The sequence below is a fragment of the Dermacentor albipictus genome, unplaced genomic scaffold (assembly GCF_038994185.2).
Source record: "Dermacentor albipictus isolate Rhodes 1998 colony unplaced genomic scaffold, USDA_Dalb.pri_finalv2 scaffold_16, whole genome shotgun sequence".
Lineage (NCBI taxonomy): Eukaryota > Metazoa > Arthropoda > Arachnida > Ixodida > Ixodidae > Dermacentor > Dermacentor albipictus.
This window is the reverse complement of record NW_027225570.1, coordinates 13,288,026-13,312,057: the sequence shown is the minus strand read 5'-3', so window position 1 is coordinate 13,312,057 and position 24,032 is coordinate 13,288,026. Positions and strand designations below refer to the sequence as shown.

Here is a 24,032-nt window from a genome sequence, read left to right as displayed (position 1 = left end):
TGTTCGGTTGAGAAGATTGTCGTTACTGCCAATCCGCTGCACAGAGGCGTCACTCGTATACGGAATTTTCCTCTACTGAAGCGGTCGCGCAGGTATTCGGATTCTTCATTGCTCGTAAAGTCGACGAATAAACTCAGGTGGGGTAATTTAGCAGGTCCGCTCTACGTGCTGCTCATGGACGCCATATAAGAGGTGTTGCTGGATTTCTGATATGACGTCTGCCTTGATATTACTGTATAACGACGTATTGTTACTGGCACTGCTATGAACACTACTATTACGAGCATTACTGTTATTACCACATATAACTACGCCGTCAGAACAGGCGCCGTCTATAATTTAGACGCCATAAACGACATTACAGAAGGTGCAGAAGTGTTCAGAGGCACTAATATTTTTTATCCGTTTACAAACGGCGCGATAATCTTCGTTCCATGGTTAGTGTACCATTTCTTATGCATATTTTCTAACGAATTCCCCCCCCCCCCTTTATTTTTTCGCGGTGTTTGAAAGCTCAAAATTTTAGCGCCAAATTAGTGCTTTAGGAGCAGCACGTAAACGTCGTGTGGCAACTCGCAGATCTATCGATGATTAAAACCATATCAACGTAGCTAGATGTCTGCCGTGACTACAGACGTCGAAAAATCGAGCTTTTAGTAATGTTAGGTATACAGAATAAAAAAAATTCCATGGTTAGGATGGGAAGCAGACGAACGTGAAGCACGGTTGTCAAAGAAGCCAAATGTCAGCAAGAATGTAAAGAGATAGTTGGCTTAAGAATAGTGGCCAAAACTGTTTTCCGAAGGATTAATCCAAAAATACTGTTCTATCCGAGTAACGGACAGCCGTTCTTTTGAAACAGTAGTACACAGATTCCGTCTAGGCGCTGCGTATGCAAAGCTTTTTTGTTTCGTTTTTTTTTTACTTTAGGTGCGGGTTTTCACTTGTTTACAGGACTGTGTGTGTCTTTTAGTGTTTTGCTTTTGTTTTTAGTTTTGCTCACCCGGCGAATAGGAGCAGCCGGGGTGTCAGTAATGCCTCAACTTCTCTATTTATTTCGTATTACCATAAAAAATCTAAGCATAACAATGTTCGCTTAGAACGCTTTATATTAAGAAACAAATTTGTCATAGGCATTTTTTCAATGTCAATTATAACAGTTGCTATACATATTGATTTAATGGGTGCACTGTAACAAAAAAATAACTGAAAAAGTGATTGTTTATAATAACAAGAATATTTAACGACAGTCAAAGTCGCTGTTCAAAACGCCTCCATTGAGCGATGCAGGTACTTCTGCATTAATTCATATATCAATATGCAAAAAGCAATCTATGAAATGACTGAAATAAAGACATGTGCAATGAAGAGAACACGGGAAACTGGGAAACATGCAGGCTTTATCTTGTACATACATGCAGGATTTACTAGTTATCACTGGCAGAACGAGTTTTTATTTAGTTAAGTAAATTTAGAGCAAGGCGACGTGCCGAAGGTAAAAAGCGACAGAGTAAATCATCTGAACTGCATCTGTTCTTGACGTTCTACTGCTGTACGCTTAGCAAAGGGCTTGACGGTTAGCCTGCCGTCGGGCCTTGGTGGAATTATATTATGCTGGCATTCCCACTTCTTTATTTCTCTGGGCGACGGTTACGATCCTAATTAAGCTATATAGAACCCAAGAAGAGGAAGACATAGCTACTGTAGCGCGGAAAAACATACAAAAAGGACAGAAGACAGGACATTACCGGTGCTATATTGACAAATCATACCATTAAATATATATATATATATATATTGATTGATTTATTCTTATACCGCCAGGGCTGAAAGCATTAGAGAGAGAAGTGGTTACAGCAGATGATCAAAAATACACCAACAAGAATATGAGTTACAAGTTCTGATTAGATAAGTTAGCATATAGTTCACAACACACTGCTTAAGTAATTTAAAGAGGCATGATGTGTACACAAGAACAGTTGGTTCTATTGCAAAAAATATTGTGGTGCATCCATCTTTTGGAGTTGATCGGCTAGTTTAATGCGATTAGCAATCCATCTATGATGAATGTGTAATCGGTGATGATATGTTAATACGTTAGCATTCCTATAGATACTTCACGCACTTTGCTTGGGCTGTATGTTTACCTATTTATCTATTTATGTATGTATTCCCGTTGTCCCGCCTACGTGAATCACTGGGTAGTCCTTGGTCGAATAGGTAGGGCATCGGGCTGATGTGCTGAGACACATTACAGTCCCTCACCATTAGATGTATTGGCGAACCTCACGTAGGCTTCAGCGAGCACTGCCAACGTGTCTCTCTTTCTCTTTTTGTGCGTGTACGTGTGTGTTCGCTTATTTCCCCCTATTCATTCCACTTATTCATCCATTGATATTCATTTCTTCATAATGCTTGAATCTAATCCTCTTGTTATACCTGGGACTTTTTCCACAGAACATGCGTACGGTGCGATGCTTATCGTTATCTGCACCCCATTATTGCACACCTGAGATGTGAGCTTATTCATGCAGTGCAGTTTAAAGAAACGACGGTACGCATCGCTTCCTTTATACTAATTGGTGTGTTCAGCAAGCAGGTGGAGCTTTTTCAAGTCGAACTAAACATTATTTTATCAAGAAGTGCGCTGCATTCTAAGACCATCACAGTCTAACTGCCGAATTTCTCCAGTCCTCCTATAAATTTGAGTTTATGTTTAATTTACGCTCTGTGAATTTCGAAATTTTGAGGGAAGAATTAAAAGAAATTGCTCGGTCATCTCCTTCGCTGCCACGCGAACGATTTAGGTTCCGGACCGTGTACCTGCCCCCGGGGATCCTCACTACAGCCCTCAAAGAGACTTCACTAAATCAGCGATCGTATATTCCTAGCACCGCCGAGAGTACGTCTAGAAATTCCTGCGCTTTACTGTATCGACCGAGCAAGCAGCGAGGTGCTCCAAATGCTACTGCACCGCACCACCGAACATCTGTCAACACTCCAGCACTACGCCCAATGCAATTACTTCGAATGAATTCTGTGACCGTAACGAGGTATGGCAAACAGGGTTGGACAGCACAGCCTCAACAAACACGGGTCTTTTGAAAGGGCGCGCATACGCGTACCTAGCCTGCAGAGTAGTGCCTCTCGCTCTGCGCATAGATGCGCGTTCTTGGCGTTTCGATTCACGCGTCACGTACCGTTTTTATCGTAACGTACACTTTGAGATGCTTCGAGAAAACATCGCATTTGCGTTTAGCATTCGCAATCCATTCTCGTCAGCTGTATGTAGGCGCAACTTCGGAGCTGCGACCACAGTGTTGTCTGACTCTTTGCGCACGCCAGTGGCCCGACCGGTTGCCTTTCTCTCGGTCTGTGTGTTTCCGCAGCCACCGTACGCGGCTCCATTTGCAATTCCTGTCACGACACGAAGCTTTGTCTGCGCAGTGCACACCGCGCTCTCTGCTACTCGCTACCGCCACTCCCGAGGAGACGCAACGAAAGCAAGCGAGAGAAAAAGAGAATAAGAAAGTGAAACTACAAGAAGCAGAGGAACTTTCTTTTTAGTTTATTTCTCTGTTGAAAACAGAAGTGCACGGCCAGACGCGCTAATGCTTGCCGACTATGCGTGGCCGCAAATTGCGGACGTAGGTGTGACAAAACGTGCAATGAAATGATTTGCGCATTTGCAAAGCCGCTGTTGCTTTGTGACTGCTTATCTAGTTTTATGTATCTTAAGTTTGTTCTCTGCAAGACTGTGTTCGCTTTTTCGTATACTGGCGGACCGGGGGCGTCCTGTTGGCGCTTGAACGATTGCATTGCCATTGAAATGAACTGGCAGCCAAACTATGTTTTTGTCAAAGTTTTGTTCTCACCGCAAAATCTGTTTTTCACGAGGCCCCCCGCTGACTTACATTCCAGGAAAAATACGGATATTGCGGCGCCAAGCTTGCCCACTTCAGCTCAAACGCCTAGTCATTGCTGACCCATGTGCCCCCGTTATATGAAGTGAATGGTGCTGTACACTTTCGCTACTTTTCCTCTCACGACGGGAGCTAACGTCGGGCATTGTCTTTGTGGCGTTAGGTCGCTTTTGCGCCGCTGGTGAAATCCGAGATGGTGGGCCGAATTTGGAGTCGTGCAGTCTACAGTTCCCCTGGGCATGTGACGCTGAGCATGCACCAGTGGATACGCCATAATGCCACTGGGTGTGGCCTGTCGTCGTCAGTGAGCCGTCGCCGCGCCATCGTCGTCATACACACGATACTATTGCCGTGCCGTCCTCGGCATACGGCTTTCGTCGATCCATTGGCGGCATTCCTTTTTTGAAATTCCATAGTAATCCTGCTGTTGTCATTCAGTAGGGATTATGACGCAGCTGTATGCCTTCGTCGTCATACAGTCGTCCTCTTGCATTCGTTGTCATGCCGTGGTTGTGACGTCGTCATGCTCGTTCCAAGGTTGTCATTGCAGCTTCTTCATCCAATTATGATCGCACCGCCACGCCATTGTCGTCATATACAACCGCTTTCATAGAGACGTCGTCATACAGTCATCGTCGTGGATACACGAATTATTGTGCGTGCTCAATTGACTGCGAGGCAGAAAAATAAGATAGCGCTGGTAAGTGGCTGCACACGCGATATAAAATGAAACACTTGGACCTCGTGCACCCTGCACTGGCCCAATAATTGTATATGTTGCCGAGTGTGTCCGTAGTTGGTGTGAAATGCTGCTCGTGCATGTTTCGTGACAGCCTTGCGTAAGCACGTGGGAGCATTTACTGTGCACAACGTGCAGGGCATACAAAAGAACTTGATTGTATCCATATAGATCGCGATATCTTAAGAGCCCACGGCGATCCAGATGACAATGCAGGGTGAAAATACAGCAAAATGTGTCACAGTAACACGCTGCCCAAATATGACACTCGTCTTTAAAAAAGAAACCATTTCAGCGCACTAGATATCGTTTAGTAGCATTCGTGCGGTGCCTGAAGCTCCAAGAAGACGCCTATAGTTAAGCACATATAGTAAAAAAATGAAAAAAAAAAGCTTGGCCAACCGCACGTTGTTGCAACTGCAGCTTCGTTGAAGCAGGTGATGCCCTAGGCTGTTCTCCCTAAATTATCTGCGTGGTAAATACATGTCAACTCAAATGTGATCGCATTAAAAAAGACACACTTACGGGCGCTCAGAGACGACAAGGGGGCTGCAGCCTTTTCTTTTGGAATTACGAATGCGCTGGGGCCCGCTACCACCCACGATGTCCCAGCAGACCCCTCACTGTCGTCATCATGATCATAATCATCGTCGTCATAAGAAAAAATGGCGGCCGCCTACAGGTGCTGGAAGTACTGGTATGTACAGCGTGCAAACGGCACTGCGCAGTGAAGCAGCAATGAAATGCTATAATGAATCCGTCAATACATTGTTTCATATCTATGCATGCCGGTAGCCGATAAGGAAAGAAAAAACCAGAGTTCACTACTCACTTTAGCTTAGGTTTTTCGTGTTTGTTTGTTTGTTTGTTTGTTTAATAGCTGTGTAAACACGTGGCGAGCACCGATTACGTATTGGCGTTGCAGGTAGCAAGAGACTTGGTTAGGCAAGCCAGAGGCTTATTTACATGCGGTCTTCGTAAAGTGCAAGGTCTAAGTGGCAGGAATCTGACCATGACCGGGATAACGTAATACTCCTATGACGATGCCTTTTTTTGCGCTTGATCAATAGTCTTAGTGACGCTCCGCCTGGTTATCAACTGGATCAGCAAGCCACGATCGATGGATGATAAGAACAACGTTGAATTGCGCGCAAGGAATCACTACATTGTACCTGCACCGGGTATTATAAGCTTTCTGTGACAGTGCTATTCCTTGTTCCACTTTGTCACTGGTCCGAAGGTGAATCCGCTCACATTATCACCGCGATAAGCTTGTCGTGACCAGTTAACGATTTCAAAGAAATCGAAACACACTGATATTTCCGCGCGAAACTAGCGAAGTCGCGTGATGGCAACGCTTATATTTTACCCGCATATATTTCTTTTTATTGTTTGCCTTCACGAAACATTTATTTGTGTTTTCTTTGCATCGAATTTCTTGAGTCATTTTACGCTCTTTTGAAATGGCAATCCGTATTAATTTATGAGACCCCGTCTACACAGTCCCAGGCGCGCTAAAAAAATCGCTCCTTTGCACTACAAAAAACAAAAAACACCTTCATTGTGTTTTTTCTTTTTTTTCTTCGAGAATGGGGGGCGGGAATCTTACCGCCTGGCTATTGCGCAGAGAGGCTACCAAGCAGCGACCCATTCATCCTGGCCCCTCGCTGTCCTCACATGAGGGGACGGGGACGTGCTTCGACCATTTCCTTGTGTGGCTTGTCACGTGCCGTCCACCCCCGACACACACACACACACACACACACACACACACACACACACACACACACACACACACACACACACACACACACACCCTGGCACGGACAAGCCAGTTAGCGCTCAACGCGTGAATCCCTCGCTCAAAACTTGGGGATAGCATGGCTGGGATATCAGCAATTGCGTGCAGCACACAGGATGCTGAAGACATTGCGCCGTAGTATCACGGTGGAAAAGCATGACTTTTCTCTCTCTCTCTCTCTCTGTGTGTGTGTGTGTGCGTGTGTGTGTGTGTGTGTGTGTGTTTGTGTGTGTGTGTGTGTGTCTGTGTGTGCTTCATTAGTGCAGGAAACGCGTTCTCGACTATATGTACGTTCGGTGCATTGTATGTATTGTGCTGTTAGTTGCCGAAAGTTCGTACCGACGCACACCTCTGAAGGAAGGCTAATAAATATTGTCACCATTTGTGACTCCACAGACGTAGATTAGTCGATCGACGGGAATCACTTATTTGTGGCAGTTCGGTGGATAATGCAAAAAACAAAGGAACTGCGCGTCTGCTGCAGCTGACGTCTTCCTTGACAAGCAGGGCGGTCGCAAGAGCCTTCGCGATCTGTGCGACACGCTGTGTCCTTTCGGACGAAGGCGCTGACTCCAACGGTTCGTACGAAATGCTGAGCTCAGACGTTGACGATTGGCATTGTTTTTTTTTTTTTGGTGTGCCTATCTCCACGTTTATTGTAACTCTTGCTGTTTTTACCTTCATTTCTATATCTTTCTTTCTTTCTTTCTTTCTTCTTATATTGATTCCCTAACTTTCCACAGGAGAACTATTGCTTCCGCACTCACCCGAGTGCACTTGTGACATTCTTTTCTGCCCCTCTTTTTTTCTCCTTTTTTTGGTATCACGGGTTCAGACCATAACCGCTGACTGTGTCCGGTGGGGTGTCACGTTGCAAGATTAGGAAGGATATGTCAGCTCGCGTGCATGTGTTGAAGCAGGAGCATGGTTGGTTTTTTTTCTACTTTGAGTTGCTCGCAAAGCGATTCTTCGGGTGGTATTCTGCAACCCGTTATTTAGATAGTTGAAATTTCTTTTATGCGAAGCATATTACGAGAGCTCAACCCAGCTCCTCAGGCGCGGCGGTGTCGCCTTGAAACCACGTGACACCGTGACGTCACGACAGAGGAGAAGTGGCTTTGGCTCAACTCTTGCAAGACGGGCTGGGTGGGAATCGAACCAGGGTCTCCGGAGTGTGGGACGGAGACGCTACCACTGAGCCACGAGTTTTTTTTTTTCTTTATTACCGACATGGCAACAAGGCTACAAAACAAGACATTTTAACAATAGACAATGGTCGCGACAACATCTCTGCCATTGGTTGGCAGTCACAGGGCTAAAATCGCTTAAAATTCGCTAGCTCAGTCATCACACTGAGCCATTTTGGTTTTTCTTTTTGCAAATTATACATTTCCTTAATATGACAAATGCTTTCAATGAAGTATTCTCTAACAGGCCGGGCATTCACTTCGGCATGTCTCACGGCCATTCTAGTTTTCCATAAACTATGTAAGGACACCAGCATGAACATGTCATAGGGTACTTTGTCTTCATTTAGAGTAGGCAAGAAACGAATCCCATATGGTGTAATCGGCAAGTCCTTCTTTAGTGTTCTCTGTAATATGTCCCAATGGAACACAGCATCCCAGCAGTCAAGAAAAATGTGTTCTATTGTTTCGGGTTTCCGGCATAGTAAACAGTTGACGCTCCAAGGCACGGAAAGACCTTTTTCATCTAGCCACGGTTTCACAGGTAAAGTATTGGTGTGGAGCTGGAAAAAGAAGGACTTTACCGACGGGCGTACTGGCATTCGTTTTACTCTTTTTAGTACTGAGCCACGAGTACGATGCTTCAAAGCGGTACAAAAGCGCCTCTAGCGAATGCGGTGTTGCCTTAGAAACGAGCTGTTTCTAAGACGTGCGTCTCTTGCTCAGGCGCACATTTCGTTGCCGCGCCGAACGCTGCTTTGCTCGACGCTCACCGCGTCCAATGCGGGGCGCGTAGTCGCTGCCCTGTAGCCCATTGTCTTACACCCCTTGGTGGGTCGACGGGAACGCTGTCGCGTTCCACTCTTGAAGGCGAAGCAGTAATGCATGAGTTGTTTCTTCGTCTAGCCGATCCAAATATAGCCAAGCAACAGCAGTTCACCAGGCTAAACAGTGGTTCAACAACTAAAATAAAGGCTAGTATGCTTCGCATCCTGGGCTTAACCTTACCTAAGCCACAGCCATTTTTTATTTGCCTGTTTAACTCTGAAAAATGACAATCATGCAATCGCCATTCATAAAGCTATTTAACAGTCATTGTTGATTAGTCTTAGCAGCATTGCTCCGTAAGACAAATGTTTAATGTGGAACGGTCGTCCGCATTTTCTTAGTGCATCGTTGAACAGCATTAAAGCAGTCTTTTGAACTGTATTTCAGTGTAACAGTGCTAAAGAAACTTTGAAAGCATGTTTAGTGCCAGCGCTCCGGTAACGCGGACTCTAACACGGTTCATAATTGTAGTTGACTTCACTGGCAAACGGCAATTGTCTACCCAGAGAAAGCCAGCTCTTTAGACATCACTGTGCAAGGTCCTAAACAGAATCGATATCGACCGTTTTTGGTGCCCCGGTGGTCTGCTCTGTGGCCCATAGTGCCTCTGTCTTCACTTGGGCTTATGTTGTTTTTTTTTCTTCTATAACTCCGGAAGTAATGTACGAGAATCTAGAGAGCTGGTCAGTTGTGTCGCAATGTGGGGGGGAGGGGAAGCATCAAACAGGAAAAAAAAAGGCGAGAACGAAGTGATGAGGGGAAACTATAAATATACTGTGCAGGTCCGTGGCATGTGAAGTGCTCGGAGGTCAGCCTTCGATATGGACCTCGTCGTCATTTATAACAAGTGCCCGGGGATTAATCGATGCCCTCGGAGCGCACATCTACACCATCCCAAGAGGCATTCCTCCCCTCTCTTCGGTCCCTCTCCCTCGCTACTCGAAAGAGCGCGATAGGCTTTTAAGCGCCAGGGATCCGCACAACTGAGCGCCTCTCAGGAGTGCGGGAACGTTGAGAATGTGAGTACGGAAGGAAAAGTCCTTCAGCCTCGAAATATTAAAGATCGAGAATGTCCGGAAAGCAATAATGCTAAAGTAAGGCTATACCAAGTAAAGAAATAAACAAACACAATCAAAGGATAACTAAAATTGTTGAAGAACGCCCGTAGGGTAAGCCTCAGATAGAAACACCTGTATTTTTGCGCATAAATTGGGCATAACAAGAAAGCTCTTTCTATATTAAGCGACACCGAGAATTTCAAGAAGAAAGAAAAAAATGAGAATCAATAGGTTCATATGTACAGAAACCACTACATTTAATAAGCTATTGGTGCGTGGCTGCATCGGTTATTGCAATTCGTTGCCGCTGATTAGCTAATGAAATAATGCAACTGAAATTTTTTGTTCTTAACTTCTTTACTGCCTTACCGAAAACATCCCGTGTACTTAGATTTAGGTGTACGTTAAGGAACCCCAGGTGGTCGAAATTTTTGGAGTCCTCCGCTACGGCGCGCCTCATGATCAGAAAGTGGTTTTTGCACGTAAAACACCATAATTAAAAAAAAACGAGACCATGATGTCATTTGTAATCAAGGGGCGTTGAAGGACACTCTAGTCGAGTGCATATGACCAGTAATTTCTCGGCAGCGCTGTTTCAGGCCTAGATAGTAAACCCATAATGATATATCCAAAAGCAAAGAAACATATATGATAGGGCAGTTCAGACAGCTTTTCTGGAGTTACCTTTTCTTTAGAACTTTAAAAGTAGCAACTTTTAGCATGCGGGAAATGCATAGAGATGGGGCTCAATAATATTCGCACGTCTGGCTCACGCAGAACGCCCACTTTTCTCAGAGAAGAGACGACCCCATATGACTCTGCAGTTCTATTTTTGGCGCCGGCAACTCTAAGGATGCAGACACTTCTCCGAACACCTTTGAGTGGAAGGTCTGAGTCTCCGCTTCGGAGGGCTCGTAGGTTCCAGTAGGGCGTGTGCACTTGATAAGGCACAATCCGAGTAAACTGGCTCCGAAGCCTCAAAAATGGAGTAAAGTGAGACAAACCATAGCGTCCTCTTTAAAGAATTTGCGAGCGCTTTACTGTTCTTTAACAAAGTAATATAGCACTATGCCCCTCTACACCGTCCACTACAGCGCTCGACGCCATTCTTCACAACTAATTCACACAGCTCTTCTATCTCCGTTGAAAATGGTATCATCGCGCCTCGGTGCTGTTAGGAAATGCCACTTGCGCTCGAGTTTTAAACGGATTGTAGTAGGGTACGTCGGCAAGCATATGAAGTTGACAAGACTAAGTGCATTACATTTTACTTCCACATATACCACGCATCTCTACGCGGGCGTTGTTTATTATTTTTACTGTATTAGTAGGCTATAACATTTGTTACAGGTAAATAGGTGCTGAAGAGTTAAAAAAAGATAAACATCTGAATTTTCAAGTATTTTGATGTACAAGGAGCAAAACAATAATGCCTTTTTTTCTTGGGTTGGTTCTTCTATTGTTTGCTCTTTTCTTTACCATGCTCTGAATGGGCGACAACGGCGCCGTCAAGCCTTTGGAGCTGTCGCATCCAAAATTACCATGTAAATGTGTTTTTATGTGTCTTAGAGTGCGACTTGAGAGACATTATAATTGAAAGCTTTATTACAGTTGCCTATTACACTGAATGCTTGCAGACGGGCGCACAAGTGCCTGTGTTATACATTGCGTAGTTGGCGTGTAGCCTAAAAAATCAGTATGAGTCCCTTGTCAATGTGCGACAAGTAAGCATGAGTGGGGAATAAAATCATGGGACATATTGCCTTTAAACTTTATAGACTTGTAATACCCATAAAGATTCTATAACGTGTTCACTATTCTAAACTCCAGTCTTTGGCACATTCCTTGTTATATCACAAGAAGCGCACTACAGCCCAAAGCGTATACTTGCACCATCCCTCTAAAATGTTTTAGTACGTCTCAACTACAATCCAGTGATGCCGGCCTACAGAGTAGGCAAACCATAAGGCAATGAAGGCACTAGTGAGCTTCGCACGTTCAAGTGACATATTTAAAGAAGTAACACTCTCCCGCTTCTTCTTTCGCACTAGTGCTTTCGGTCTGCCTTTTCTATCCATTTTCATATATGATGGCATACGTTCCCGGTGTAGGGTAGCAAACCGTATGTTTAACAACCGATTTACCTATCGCTCTTTCTCGCATCCATGTCTCTTCTTTGAGGCACTCTTGAAGACCCATTCGTAATATTATTATTTTAATGTATAATTGTTGTCCATCATATCCTGGTTTCTCTATGACACTGACCTCGCCAACATAATGTTACACACGAGGTGTTTTAATGCAGAACCAGATGAATCTGGTTGATAGGCGTGGTTGTTGAAGAGCGGTCTCGCGGCAGCTTGGCTCACGTCGTTCTCTTCTTTCTTTCATCTGGTTGTTTGCGCGGCAGGCGTGGTTCATGACAGCTTGTGACATTTCCCCGCTGGCAGACGAAGCCCGCCGGGCGAGTCAGTCATCTCGCGGATTGTAACGCCTCAGACGCGCGACGTGTGTCACTTCAGCCTTGGCCGAGCGTCGTCCACTGCTCGTGAGACGCGCAATGCGGTAGTTTACATCGCTGAGGCGCTCCAGAATAACGTAAGGGCCGACGTAGTGGGCGAGAAACTTCTGGCACAAGCCACGCTTCCGCAACGGCGTCCAGAGCCACACAAGGTCACCAGGATCGAAGGAAACGTGGCGGTGACGCCCGTCATAGCGTATCTTGGACCGGTCCTGCGATGCTATGGTGCGTAGCCTAGCGAGGCGTCGCGCTTCTTCTGCTCGACATAGGAGCTCATCAATTGATTCGTTGTCATGAGCGAAGTAGGGAAATATTGTGTCGAAGGTGTAGCGCGGCGGACGAGCATACAGAAGGAAAAATGGTGAGTAACCAGTGGTCTCGTGTCTCGCGGTATTGAAGGCATAGGTAATGAAAGGCAAGATACTGTCCCAATTCTTGTGTGCTGAATCGACGTACATGGACAGCATGTTGGCAAGCGTTCTGTTTGTGCGCTCGACCAGACCATTAGTTTGTGGATGGTAGGGCGTAGAATGGCGGAAGCTACATGAACACAGACGAAGGGTTTCTTCAACCACGTCCGCGGTAAACTGTCGCCCACGATCGCTGATTACTATGCGAGGAGGTCCATGTCGGAGTATAATGTTAGCCAGCAAGAAGATAGAAACTTCTGTAGCTGTGGCCGATGGCAATGCGGCGGTCTCACAATAGCGGGTAAGGTGATCTACGCAAACGATAACCCAACGATTACCCTTGGAGGATCGCGGGAAAGGGCCCAGAAGATCTATACCAACTTGCTCAAAGGGGACGCTAGAAGGGGGAACTGGTTGAAGCAGGCCATGTGGCGCTTGTGGCGGACGCTTGTAGCGCTGGCATTTAGAGCAGCTGGCGACGTACCGTTCGATATCTTTCCGCATCTTAGGCCAGTAAAAACGTTCTTGAGCCCGGTAGAGTGTCCGTGTGGAACCAAGATGACCGGAAGTTGGGTCATCGTGCATGGCGTGTAATACTTGGTGGCGAAGGTTCGTGGGGACAACTAAAAGGTAGCGTGCACCGGTGGTCGAGTAGCTCTTCTTATACAGCGCGCCACCATCCCGTAGGCGAAAGCGACTGCCCGCAGGTGACTCCTGTGCTGCCGCGAAGAGCGGTTGTAAGCTCTCGTCCTTGTGCTGCTCGGATATGACGGTACCCATATCCGGAAATTCCGGGGACACAAAAGCGATGTACTCATCAAAATTGTCCGCATCACATTCAGTTGTTTCAAGTGGCATCCGAGAGAGACAATCAGCGTCAGCATGCCGCCGGCCACTTTTGTAGCAAATAACGAAATCGTATTCCTGTAGACGGAGGGCCCAGCGCGCTAGTCGTCCTGAGGGATCCCGCAGATTCACAAGCCAGCATAGCGAATGATGATCTGTAACGACAGTGAAGGGGTGCCCATAGAGATACGAACAAAACCGTTGCACGGCGAAGATGACCGCCAGACACTCTTGTTCGGTGACTGTGTAGTTGCGCTCGGAGCGGCTCAAGGACCGGCTAGCGTAAGAGATCACGTGCTCTCGGTCGCCAACACGCTGAACTAGCACAGCACCGATGCCTACGCCACTGGCATCGGTGTGAATCTCAGTTGGTGATGAAGGATCAAAGTGGCGAAGAATTGGTTGGGATGTCAACAGGAACTTGAGCTGGCGAAATGATGAGTCGCAATCTGCAGTCCATTCAAAGGGAACGCCTTTTTGGAGAAGGCGTGTAAGGGGATGAGCCATGTCAGCAAACCGGGGAATGAAGCGGCGAAAATAGGAGCACAAGCCCAAGAAACTTCTTAACTGCTTGACAGAGTTGGGTACTCTAAATGCTTCTACGGCCGCAGTCTTTTGCGGATCTGGTCGGATGCCTTCTTTAGCGACCAGATGGCCTAGCACAAGAGTTTGCCGTTCCCCAAAACGGCATTTTTTTGAATTGAGCACAAGACCCGCTTTCTCCAAGCAGTTCAAGACCAAATCCAAACGTTTGTTGTGCTCACTAAGCGTTCGCCCGAAGATCACAACATCGTCTAAGTAGCACATGCAAACTTCCCATTTTAAGCCGCGTAATATCGTGTCCATGAACCTTTCGAACGTTGCGGGCGCGTTACACAACCCGAAAGGCATCACGTTAAACTCGAATAGTCCGTCGGGTGTTACAAATGCTGTCTTTTCTCTGTCGTCCTTGTGTATAGGAATTTGCCAGTAACCTGACCGTAAATCGATTGAGGAAAAGTAAGATGCCGCAAAGAGACAGTCGATGGCGTCGTCAATTCGGGGGAGTGGATATACATCTTTCTTAGCAACGGCGTTTAGGCGACGGTAATCAACACAGAACCGCCACGTACCGTCTTTCTTCTTGACCAATATTACGGGGGCTGCCCAAGGACTAGATGATTCTCGAATGACGCCTTTGCATAGCATTTCTTGGACCTGATCACTGATTATCTTGCGTTCTGATGGGGATACACGATAGGGTTTTTGTCGGATTGGCTGGGCGGCTCCTGTGTTGATGCGGTGACGAGTTCTGGACGCAGGAATTGATGGCGGTCCATTGTGCTGCGCAAAGTCGAATACCGAGGTATGTTTCGTAAGCAGGGCCATCAAAACTTGACGCTCATTATCGCTGAGTGACTTATCAATCATGGAAAGTATCTTCGAGCTCCCGGAGCTCGAGACACTGGTTGCTCCTTCATCGGGGAGTTCCGCAAGTACTGCCACCGATACGGGAGAGTCTGTCGGAAACGTGGCAATCTTTAGGCCTTGAGGTAGCACTGCCGCTTCAGAGGAACAGTTTAGCGCCCACAGCCCCGCGCATCCATTGGTCACTGAGACCACGCAGTGCGGAACTAATACGTTTTTCTTGAGGCAGTTCCGATGTACAGGTTCCACTGCAGCATCGAACGAGACAGGAGTCGGAGATGAACAGGCGACGGCAACACGCATCGCGGATAAGGCGGGCACAACTGTATCCTCAGACACGCACAGCACACTCTCCGGGCAAGCTTCACCTTCAAAGAGCACAGGTGAAACACTGGTGTCGACACTGAGTTCTCCCGTCCGGCAATCAACATTCGCACCACACAACTGCAAAAAGTCGATCCCCAGAATCACGTCATGCGAGGAGCGAGGAAGAACAGTAAACTCTGCATTAAAAACTTTCCCACCCAAAGACACATCCACGTTACACACACCGACCGGGTATAATGCGTCACCACTGACTCCACGGAAACTAGTGCACTGGTCCCAACGAAACATAACCTTGCGTCCCAGAAGGCCTTTAAACCCCACACTCATGACCGAGACAGTTGCTCCCGTGTCGACTAAAGCCATTGTGGAGACCCCATCAATCAGTACATGAACCTTATTCTTTAGCATGAAAATAGTTGGAGGCAGTTTTTGCAGAAAGCACCTCCAGGAGCGACATGAACTATCAGATGTCACAAATGAAACTATTGTGAACGTTACATCAAGAGTTGTTTCAGCTCATACTATTTCAAAGGAACTGGACAAGAAATGGGTCGAAGAAACTGTATTTCGACATATATCAACATTTTTCTTTTACTCTTATTCATCCAAGCATAAAATGCAAAGCGGGTAAAGACAGGCACTAACAAATACGGTGGAAGCGGGAAATGAACCGAGAAACCGGAACGGGAAACCGGCGATCGGTTGCTTCCCGCGCGTCATTTATTTCCTTGATTGTTTCAATGTATTAATGGACGTCCTTGCATCCCAGTTTGCAAGTTCCGAAAATAGGCTTACTTGCAGAGCGTACAATCATCGAGAAAGCGATTCTTATAGAAAGTTCTGCTTTGGCATTATTTTCTATGCGGCTCTCCAATCTCCAACATAGAAGAGGTTCGAGCTAAAGAAAGTGTCGTTTCCAGTCAACAGAACAGCAACATCACCCGGTTGCCTAATACCTTGCGTTTGTATTAAATTATTTAATGCGTATAGTAGGGACCGTGTTTCTTTGTTTTAAATTTTAGGTTGCTCTTTTACGGCTGCTTCTACGATGCTTTCGATCTTCAGTCTCTTTCTGGTGTTACGCAGTTAGAAAGAAATATGAAATACACCCTCTGTAATGGATGCAAGAACAAAAAGAACAGCCCTCGATTATACAGAGAGACCCTTCGTTTTTTCTGTTTTCTGACACTCTCGATTCGCGACATCTGTTCTTTTGAGCGAGGAAGATTTGCCGCGCACGCATTCGCTGCTGAAGTGCTTTTGAGGAGAACTGACACTCGACAAGAAGAACATGTAAATACATTCAAGAAACTACGGGCAGTCTGGCCTCCGCTGATAGCACACGAACGACGTAGAGTAAGGAGAAAGAAGTCCGCTCAAAAGATAAAAGACATCATCTGCTGGAAGCATAATTCTCCGAAAAAAAGAAAGGACGGTTTCTTTGAGCCGGCCGGTCTTTAAGTACGCGAGTTAAAAGACGTGAAATATTACCCAGGGAAAAGAAAACGAATGCGTAGTGAAGAGCGCGATGGTATACATATAAAGCAGGAGTTACCGGTCTTTTTCTTGCAGCTGACTTTCTTCACTGCGGCACCGGTAGGATTCGCCGGAAAGGCGTAGTTGCGAGGCAGTCGTAATTTTCTTTTCTCTATATTGTGAGACTAGACAGAGCACACGTTTTCCCATTCAAGGCTTCAAGAATGAGTAGAAAAAATACGAAAATATTTCCGACGCGAAGGGCTAAGAGAGTGAAATAAACGGGGTGGGAAAGGCTGAAAGATTAACCGGAGAAGATTCTGGTTTGCTACGCTGCACTGGGGGTAGGCGAAATGAAAGACGGAATGAAGAGCGCAGAAAAAAAAGCAAAGACAACAAGAATAAGCAGAGGAAGTTGGGAACGTCCAAGATAGCTTGAGTCTCTCTAACAGGCCACTCAAAGGCAAAAAATTCCAAGAATGCCTGCCCCGCCTTGTAGTGTGACGACTGCACAGTTCGCCGTTCCAGGACTGTCTGCTCCGAAAGCGGCGGGTCGTCAAGACGTGCCAGCGGGGTCGCGAGTGACTGACTGCGTGTGTGCGCTGTGTCGGGGACAATGACAAAGAACGTGTTCGATTGTTTCCTCGTCGCCGCAGTGGTCACATGCAGCACTATCTTTCCTTTGATGCGGAAAGCAAAGGATTTTGTAAACGTGGCACAGGCCCACAGTCGGCAGAGAACCGTTGTCTCGGATCGGAAAGAAAAACTGAATGAAAACGCAGAAGAGGGGCAAGGTCAATAATACATCAGGTGCTTTCATTTTTTTCTCATAATTTCTCAAAATCCCCTGTGGCAGGTGGCACTATTCTAATCGTTGCCCTGGATCACTAGAAGAGGTAGATATTACCTGCATGCGAAATTGCATTTCACAATAGCCTAATTGACAAAATCCCATTAAGTTTTAACCTACTTAGGCTAAGGCCTCGCACGCGTCGAAATGAACACCTAAGTAGTCTTTTGTAGTTGCGTGACCCCTCCGTGCCTTTTCAAATGGCTCTTATGAAATATTTTTTTACCGGACTTAAATGTTTGCCATATAACTAAAGCAGATCTTTAACGCACGGTGTCGTTTCCTTTATGTGCCTTCGCTTAGTGCTTGTCCATAGCGCGGTTCCTGGCTGTTAAAGTATACCCAGCTTGCCGTTGACTCAACGCAACATATATTTGCTTCGTCGGACCTCTGGCACATACCGTGTTGTAACAATATCGATTCACTATTGTTTCCTGCACGTTTCCCATAAAAGTGGGACGTTTCAAAAAGGCACATTGAAATACCCCCCAAAATGTTTATTTCCTATTTAAATGTGCCAAACCAATCGATGTAAGCCCGATCAGTGAAATGGAAAAAAAAAACGTATTTTCCCTGAACACTTCGTAATTTGTAAAGGCAACTATACAGTCATATCTGGATGATACGCATGCATTTCTTTTCCTGCAAATCACGCGTCGGATACGACTGCAGCCAGAGACCTTGCATCGATTGATCTCATCTCACCATGCTTTCAAAGAGAACGCCCAGTCAAGTAACAAACTTCTTTTTCCTCGTCCCGTGTTCCTGCTACAAAACTACAAGTGACGCTTTCCCTCTCATCCAGTGTAGGTTGCAGACAATCAGCCAGCAGCTTTTGAGCTCAATACCAATACTCTGCAAGCTAAAAGCTTTAATTTTCGGGCATGTTGCCTTTAGGCAGCATTTGTCCATGAAAGGTTAAGTGCGTTTCACATCTGCGGAACAAGCGACCTTGAGTGTCACCTCTTTCTCCGGTCGGGGTTCTTACCACTGTTACTCGTTATCACTCTGATCATCGTTTAAGTAAAGCAAACATTCTAATCTCCTCCCACGTAGGTTTCATGAAGTAAGTTAAATATGTTTGTAAATGTGTTCCACTTATTTGAACTTATGTGGAAAGAGACGAGTGTAGAGTCTAGCTCAGCTCCTGCTGGTAGAGTGTTGAAATTACGCATTTGATTTTGAGCAACAAGTTGGAATTGCATATCAATGCACATTATAGATGTATATTCTGGGAATGTACATCTATAATGATTTTATAATGATTTTAATATTGGAATTTAGCCAGAATCAGATGTGCCCACGTATGGCATAGGTGGCAAATCTGGTTGACATGGTTTGAATGTATCTTATGTCTACCCATGGAATAGCGCCGAAGTGTAGAGACAAACGCGAAGCACCTTGTTGGATAAATTTTACTGCGTCGAAGGCAAAAGAGAGCGCTTTAAGTATAGCGTCGATAATTATTGAAATTAACACAAAGTGCTTGCACTTATTCACACGCGGTTGGCATTCTCTTATGGCAAAGCTATCAGCATATGCATGCAGTACGGTAACGAATGAGGGAAGTGAAATAATCAACTTACCCTCAAAGCTGGTTTCTGATCTGTAGGGGCCATGTGTGTCGTTTTCTGTTGCGTGAATTTTAAATAGAGAGAGGGAAGGAGAGAGAGTTGCATGTGCACGTAACAGCTGAGCAGCTTTTTCCTAAATTACTTCACATTTATGCGGCCATATTGTCTAGCACCGCAAAAGAATACTCGCAGCGCTGTTATTTCCCACACGGAGACGTTTAGCACAAGCTTTACACGACTACAAAGGCAGGACGGATAACGGGTGGTCACTTCAAAATTTACGGCGGGGATTCAGTGCAAAAGCACAGGGGGAGATAGAGCCGACACTGGTAGGGCTTGCGTTTTTTTTTCTGCGTAAGCGTAGCGTGAATTCCACAAGACAGGGGTTTGATTTGTGGCCGGCTGAAGAAGATGCGAATCGCATTCTTCATCACTTCACCTGGATGACCAGTGCGTTTTTGTTAAACTTCAGATCAGTATTGTAAGAAACCGCGAACCTTAAGGACATGTGATAGCGCGGTTTGAGCTCTGAACAGCAAGGCTTGATGGAAGTGAATGCCGGCACTGGCTGCAAGCCTTGCGCTGCCTGTGACATAGGTATCATCATCCTCACCCTCTGCGCATTTACATGCGTTCCCATCGAGTTCCGTATTTACAATCCTATACTGCACTCACTGTGGGAAAGAGAAAAAAAATGATGCCTCCAAGTCTCAGCGTAGTAAGCAACTCCTGGGATGTTGCACACATTTGCGAATTCCGCCACTCGACGAGTATTGCAGACAACAGTGGTAGTTGCTTTGAAAGCACAGATGAATGCGCTGCTGTACGGACAGTGCGAGACCTTCTCATCTGAGCTATCTGCGCCATTTGCGTAAGGCGGGTCGCCCTAATATAGGCGCTGTTTGCTTTCATGTCGTCAAGAACGAGGCGTGGGACACTTCATTATTGAGCTTTGCTTTTACACCGCGCAATCGCAGTCCGTGATGTGCGTGGTTTCCTGAAATGACGCTGCACTTGACTTAATCATCCCCGCAAGTTCCCCGCACGTGCTCAACATCCTGTTCTTGCTGCAGGTAACCGCTGCTCATGTCGTTAGCTGCACTTGGTTGGTGGACACGCGACTGCCTGCCTCGCGATAATCAGCTAGATGCGCTATAATAGCGAAAAGGACGCGATGTAATGATTTCCCTAACAAGTTTCTAATGTATGGGGCCTGTTTATACAGCTAGCGTTTGTTCGCGCCTTCTTGTAGCCTCGTCTGTGCTTTCAGAGCCTCTCACGAAATAATGATTTGTTACACGTGACAACTCGAGTTCTTCTGTCAGATGGCAGCACTACAACGCGCAAATACGGTAGAAAATAAATACGAGAATGCATGCTGCGTTTCCAAGCGCGAAACTTCTGCAACAAAGTCCAGAATTGTTAGGCCTTGTTAAGTACTGTTGACAACCTGTTCGACCTTGATACATTTTACATACTATGGCATAGCTCTGAAAAACGCGACCGTTCCTGCTCTCATGGACAAAGGTATACTGCTGAGTCACACCCCTCTGAACACCATGCGCGAGGCTAAATATAGCTTCGTTTAAGTCGAGCGTGGCGCGACATGGGCGCTCAAGTCGCTCAACAACGGACACAGCCCCAGACAACGAACAAGGCAAACACAGAGAGCAACCTAAGGAAATAACAATGCAAAAAATATAATAGAAAACAAGCTTGCGCGAGACAATCTGCTTAAGGTAACTGCACTCCTTGCGAGTCTAAAGAGACATCCAAAACTGTTTAGCTTTTTGGCAATCCCAAATTATTTATATAAATCGCAGTAACAAAACTGTGATAGTCTAATAACACCTTTGTACGGCATTTAGAATGCCATACTAAAATAGCATGGCTGTACAATGTGTGATGTCTTGTGGTCTAATATAATTAGTTTTCTTTGTGCCAGGTGAACTGTGGCCTAAGTAAATAAAACTTGCTTTTCGCATCCAGTGAGAGCACAGCTGCAATGACAAAAAGGAAAGCTTCCTTTTAAAACGCAGCTTTAGTATTGCGGAATAGCATGTCGCGACCATATTGGGGGAGAACGGGAGAAACAGTCGCGCGTTATGCGGTAAAGCCGTTACTGATCAGCGTCTTCACCCTTTCTCTCACAGAGCCAACTACTACGCAAATGAACGCCAGGTGCGCGGCTACCACGTGATCAACGTAGCTCTGCACTGCGCATGCTCGGTGCTGGTGGCCGTCGTCGCACGCCGCGTCATGCGGATGAGTGCCCTCCATGCGTGCTTCGCGGCGACGCTCTTCGCTGCACATCCGGTGCACACCGAGGCTGTAAGTGGTCGTGCTTCATTTTAATTTTTGTCAGGCTGTAACCTATTTTCGCAAGTGCTGAGTGCTTCCTGGCTCCACGAGTTAACTGCGAGTTGCGGTCTTGCACCACTTGCGATATTTTCCCAAGGAGCCGCTTTGAAGCAAACAACTTTTTCATGCATTATCGAGAAAAAAAAAACAGTTACAGTTGCCCTTGCCTGCAAGCGGCTGAAGAAGGCAAATAGCATTCCTATCACTTGTATGCCTATAGGTGGCTTACACCGACGTTTCCAGATCACCCGCGAAATGTTCGCAAAATTAGCGGAATTAATTCTCCGATAGGCTCTAAGTTTCGTCCGTATTGACATACCGCTTTGACAGAAAATATTTTGCGATGCTGAGTCAACGCTGCATGGAGTAGGGTACACAATAAAGTGAGGGGGAACCGGGCAATTCACCATAGATATTGATCTATTGCATCCCAACGCTGCTCGCAGACGGCATACATCTGCATCTGCCTCCTGGATCTTCTGCTCCGAAATAGGCCCGTCTTTCAAACAAGACAATGTGGCATTAGCAGGAAGCTTTACCTTGAGGTCTCCTATCTAAATACATGAGAGCGGAGAAATCATTTTTTTTTGTTTTTGTTGCGAATTACTGCACCGATTTTAATGACATTTGTTGCATCTAAAACGAAGAAAGGTAAAATCACTTTATTGCAATATGATTATTTTTTAGTTAGGCACTGACTTTTATTTTGAAGGGATTGTGAGAAATACACAAATAAAGAAACAAATAACTTCAAAGCTCTGTAACTCAATAAAAACAAAGATTTCATAATCTTACAAACCAAACCTAATTGTGCATCTAAAGCGGACAAAGCTGTGTTTATCTTTCGGTTCGTGCGGCACATGCAAATACAGTGGCATAAATAAAAAAATACAGCGGACATGCGTTGTCTCACAACTGAGATCACGCACTTTATGCGACAGTGCATTTCAGTGTGTTCCTTCTCTTTCTAGTTATTTTTGTGTACGCCGCACGAACGGAAAGGTAAATGCATAACAGCTTGCCCAGTTTAGAGTTTTATAGTTAATGGATTATACACTTCTGGAGAAATACCACTAATCACCACTAATATATGTGCACCAAGTATACCACTAATTTGTGTGCCAAACTACCGCGAAGCCATCGTTAACATTGTAACATTTTCACCTAAGCTGTAAGTGAATACAGTGAAGCTGTGTGCACTAGGTGCTCTATCAGATGCACTTACAGAACCTTGATGCCTGTTTTTGGTGCAGGGTTACGAGTTTTCAACTTCGCTCTCCACTTATATTGAAACTCACCAATTTGCGGGAATTTTGCGTTAAAAAATTCAAGCCCTAAATTAAATCTTTGTTTGCAGCAGTCCCCGAAGAAGAAGAGGTGCCGAGCAGTGCAGACGTATCCACGTCGGCTCCCGCGTTCTTAAATATTTTTGGGCGTCTTTCCAAGAAGAAGCTTGGATATATATACCTCACCGCAACCGCCAAGTTTCAAGGAATCCACCGATGCCAGAGTTTTATCGGTGGGTGGACTTTTCGCCATATCCTGAGGCTTTCGCTCTACGATCACGCCGACGAGGGAGCTAGCCCTAACGGGCACAGCCTGCTCTCGGCGCTGCGGTGCAGGCAGGCCTGCCTGTAGAGGCAGTCCCACGCTCGCGTTTTCCCGTCTCTGTGCGCGACTGAAGCGACGACACGTGCGTTCATCGAAAGCGACGCAATGCCCGAAGTCGTAACTGTGGAAGGCATGGACGTAACCCAAGCAGATCTCAACGGTGCGGGGTGGATCACTGCCCTCAGCAACCGTAAAAAGCAGGAGACGAAGAGGCCGCCATTACGAGATGGCCAACGTGGTACCGTGAACAAGACGGCTGGCTACCGCACTGCCAAGGGACCGGCTAAAAGTCTGTTGTCGCAAGTAACGGCAGCTTCGCGACTTCCGAAGCTCCCGAAGGAACAGATCAAGGTTATCGTGCGCCCCAAGGGAGGCCTCGACGTATCAAAAGCCGACGTAGTACTGCTCGCTCAAGCCCTGGCCATGGCGGCGGCCCTGCCTGAACATCAAACGAAGGAAGACACCGTGTGCCCAAACAAGGTACAGAATATTTTAATCATCGCCACTCCGCACGCCTCTAATGCGAGGGCCTATGCGAGACTAAACAAAATCCATACCAAGTATGGCGCCTACGAAGTCTCGGCGTACGTCGCCGCCCCCGAAGATACGTGCAAAGGCGTAATAAGGCACATCGACCCCTGTCACGATGAAGCCACGCTCAGAAACATGATTGTGAATGAAAGAAATCCCACGGCACTAGAAGCCAGACGAATCAAGGACTCGCACGTAGTCGTGATTTTATTCAGAGGCATGCGCGTGCCCAACCACGTGATCTGCGGCACAGCCTTGTTGCCATGTTCTTTATACCGACGCCAAGTCGACGTTTGCCATGCTTGCGGCCACGTAGGCCACCGTGCCGACGTTTGCATCAGCAGCGAGGAAGAGAGAGGTAAATGTCGCGGTTGCGGAAAAGCAAAATCGGACAACGAAGAAGAACATCAATGCACCCCCAAGTGCGAGGCGTGCGGTGGGCCCCACGTCACCGGAGACCGAACGTGCAAAAAGCGCTATCAAATCCCGTACATCGTACGATGCCGACGCCGAAGACGCCGACAAAGAGCAAGGAAGGCACAACTGGACGAAGAATCTGACGTCACCGAGGTAATTGGCGAC

The 24,032-nt window shown here is 46.3% G+C and overlaps 1 protein-coding gene across 2 annotated transcripts in view; it reads left to right on the top strand.

Moving 5' to 3' along the window:
- The window catches only part of LOC135921755 (protein O-mannosyl-transferase TMTC1-like), a 120,741-nt gene that overhangs the window by 25,849 nt on the left and 70,860 nt on the right, over positions 1 to 24,032 (top strand). Inside the window, exon 2 of one of the 2 annotated variants that reach the window (XM_065456052.2) lies at positions 21,101 to 21,278. In XM_065456052.2, coding sequence (XP_065312124.1) covers positions 21,101 to 21,278 — 178 coding nt within the window. Of the gene's footprint in view, positions 1 to 21,100; positions 21,279 to 22,692; positions 22,828 to 24,032 lie in introns of those variants that run through there. The other variant, XM_065456054.2, reaches the window with a different exon arrangement.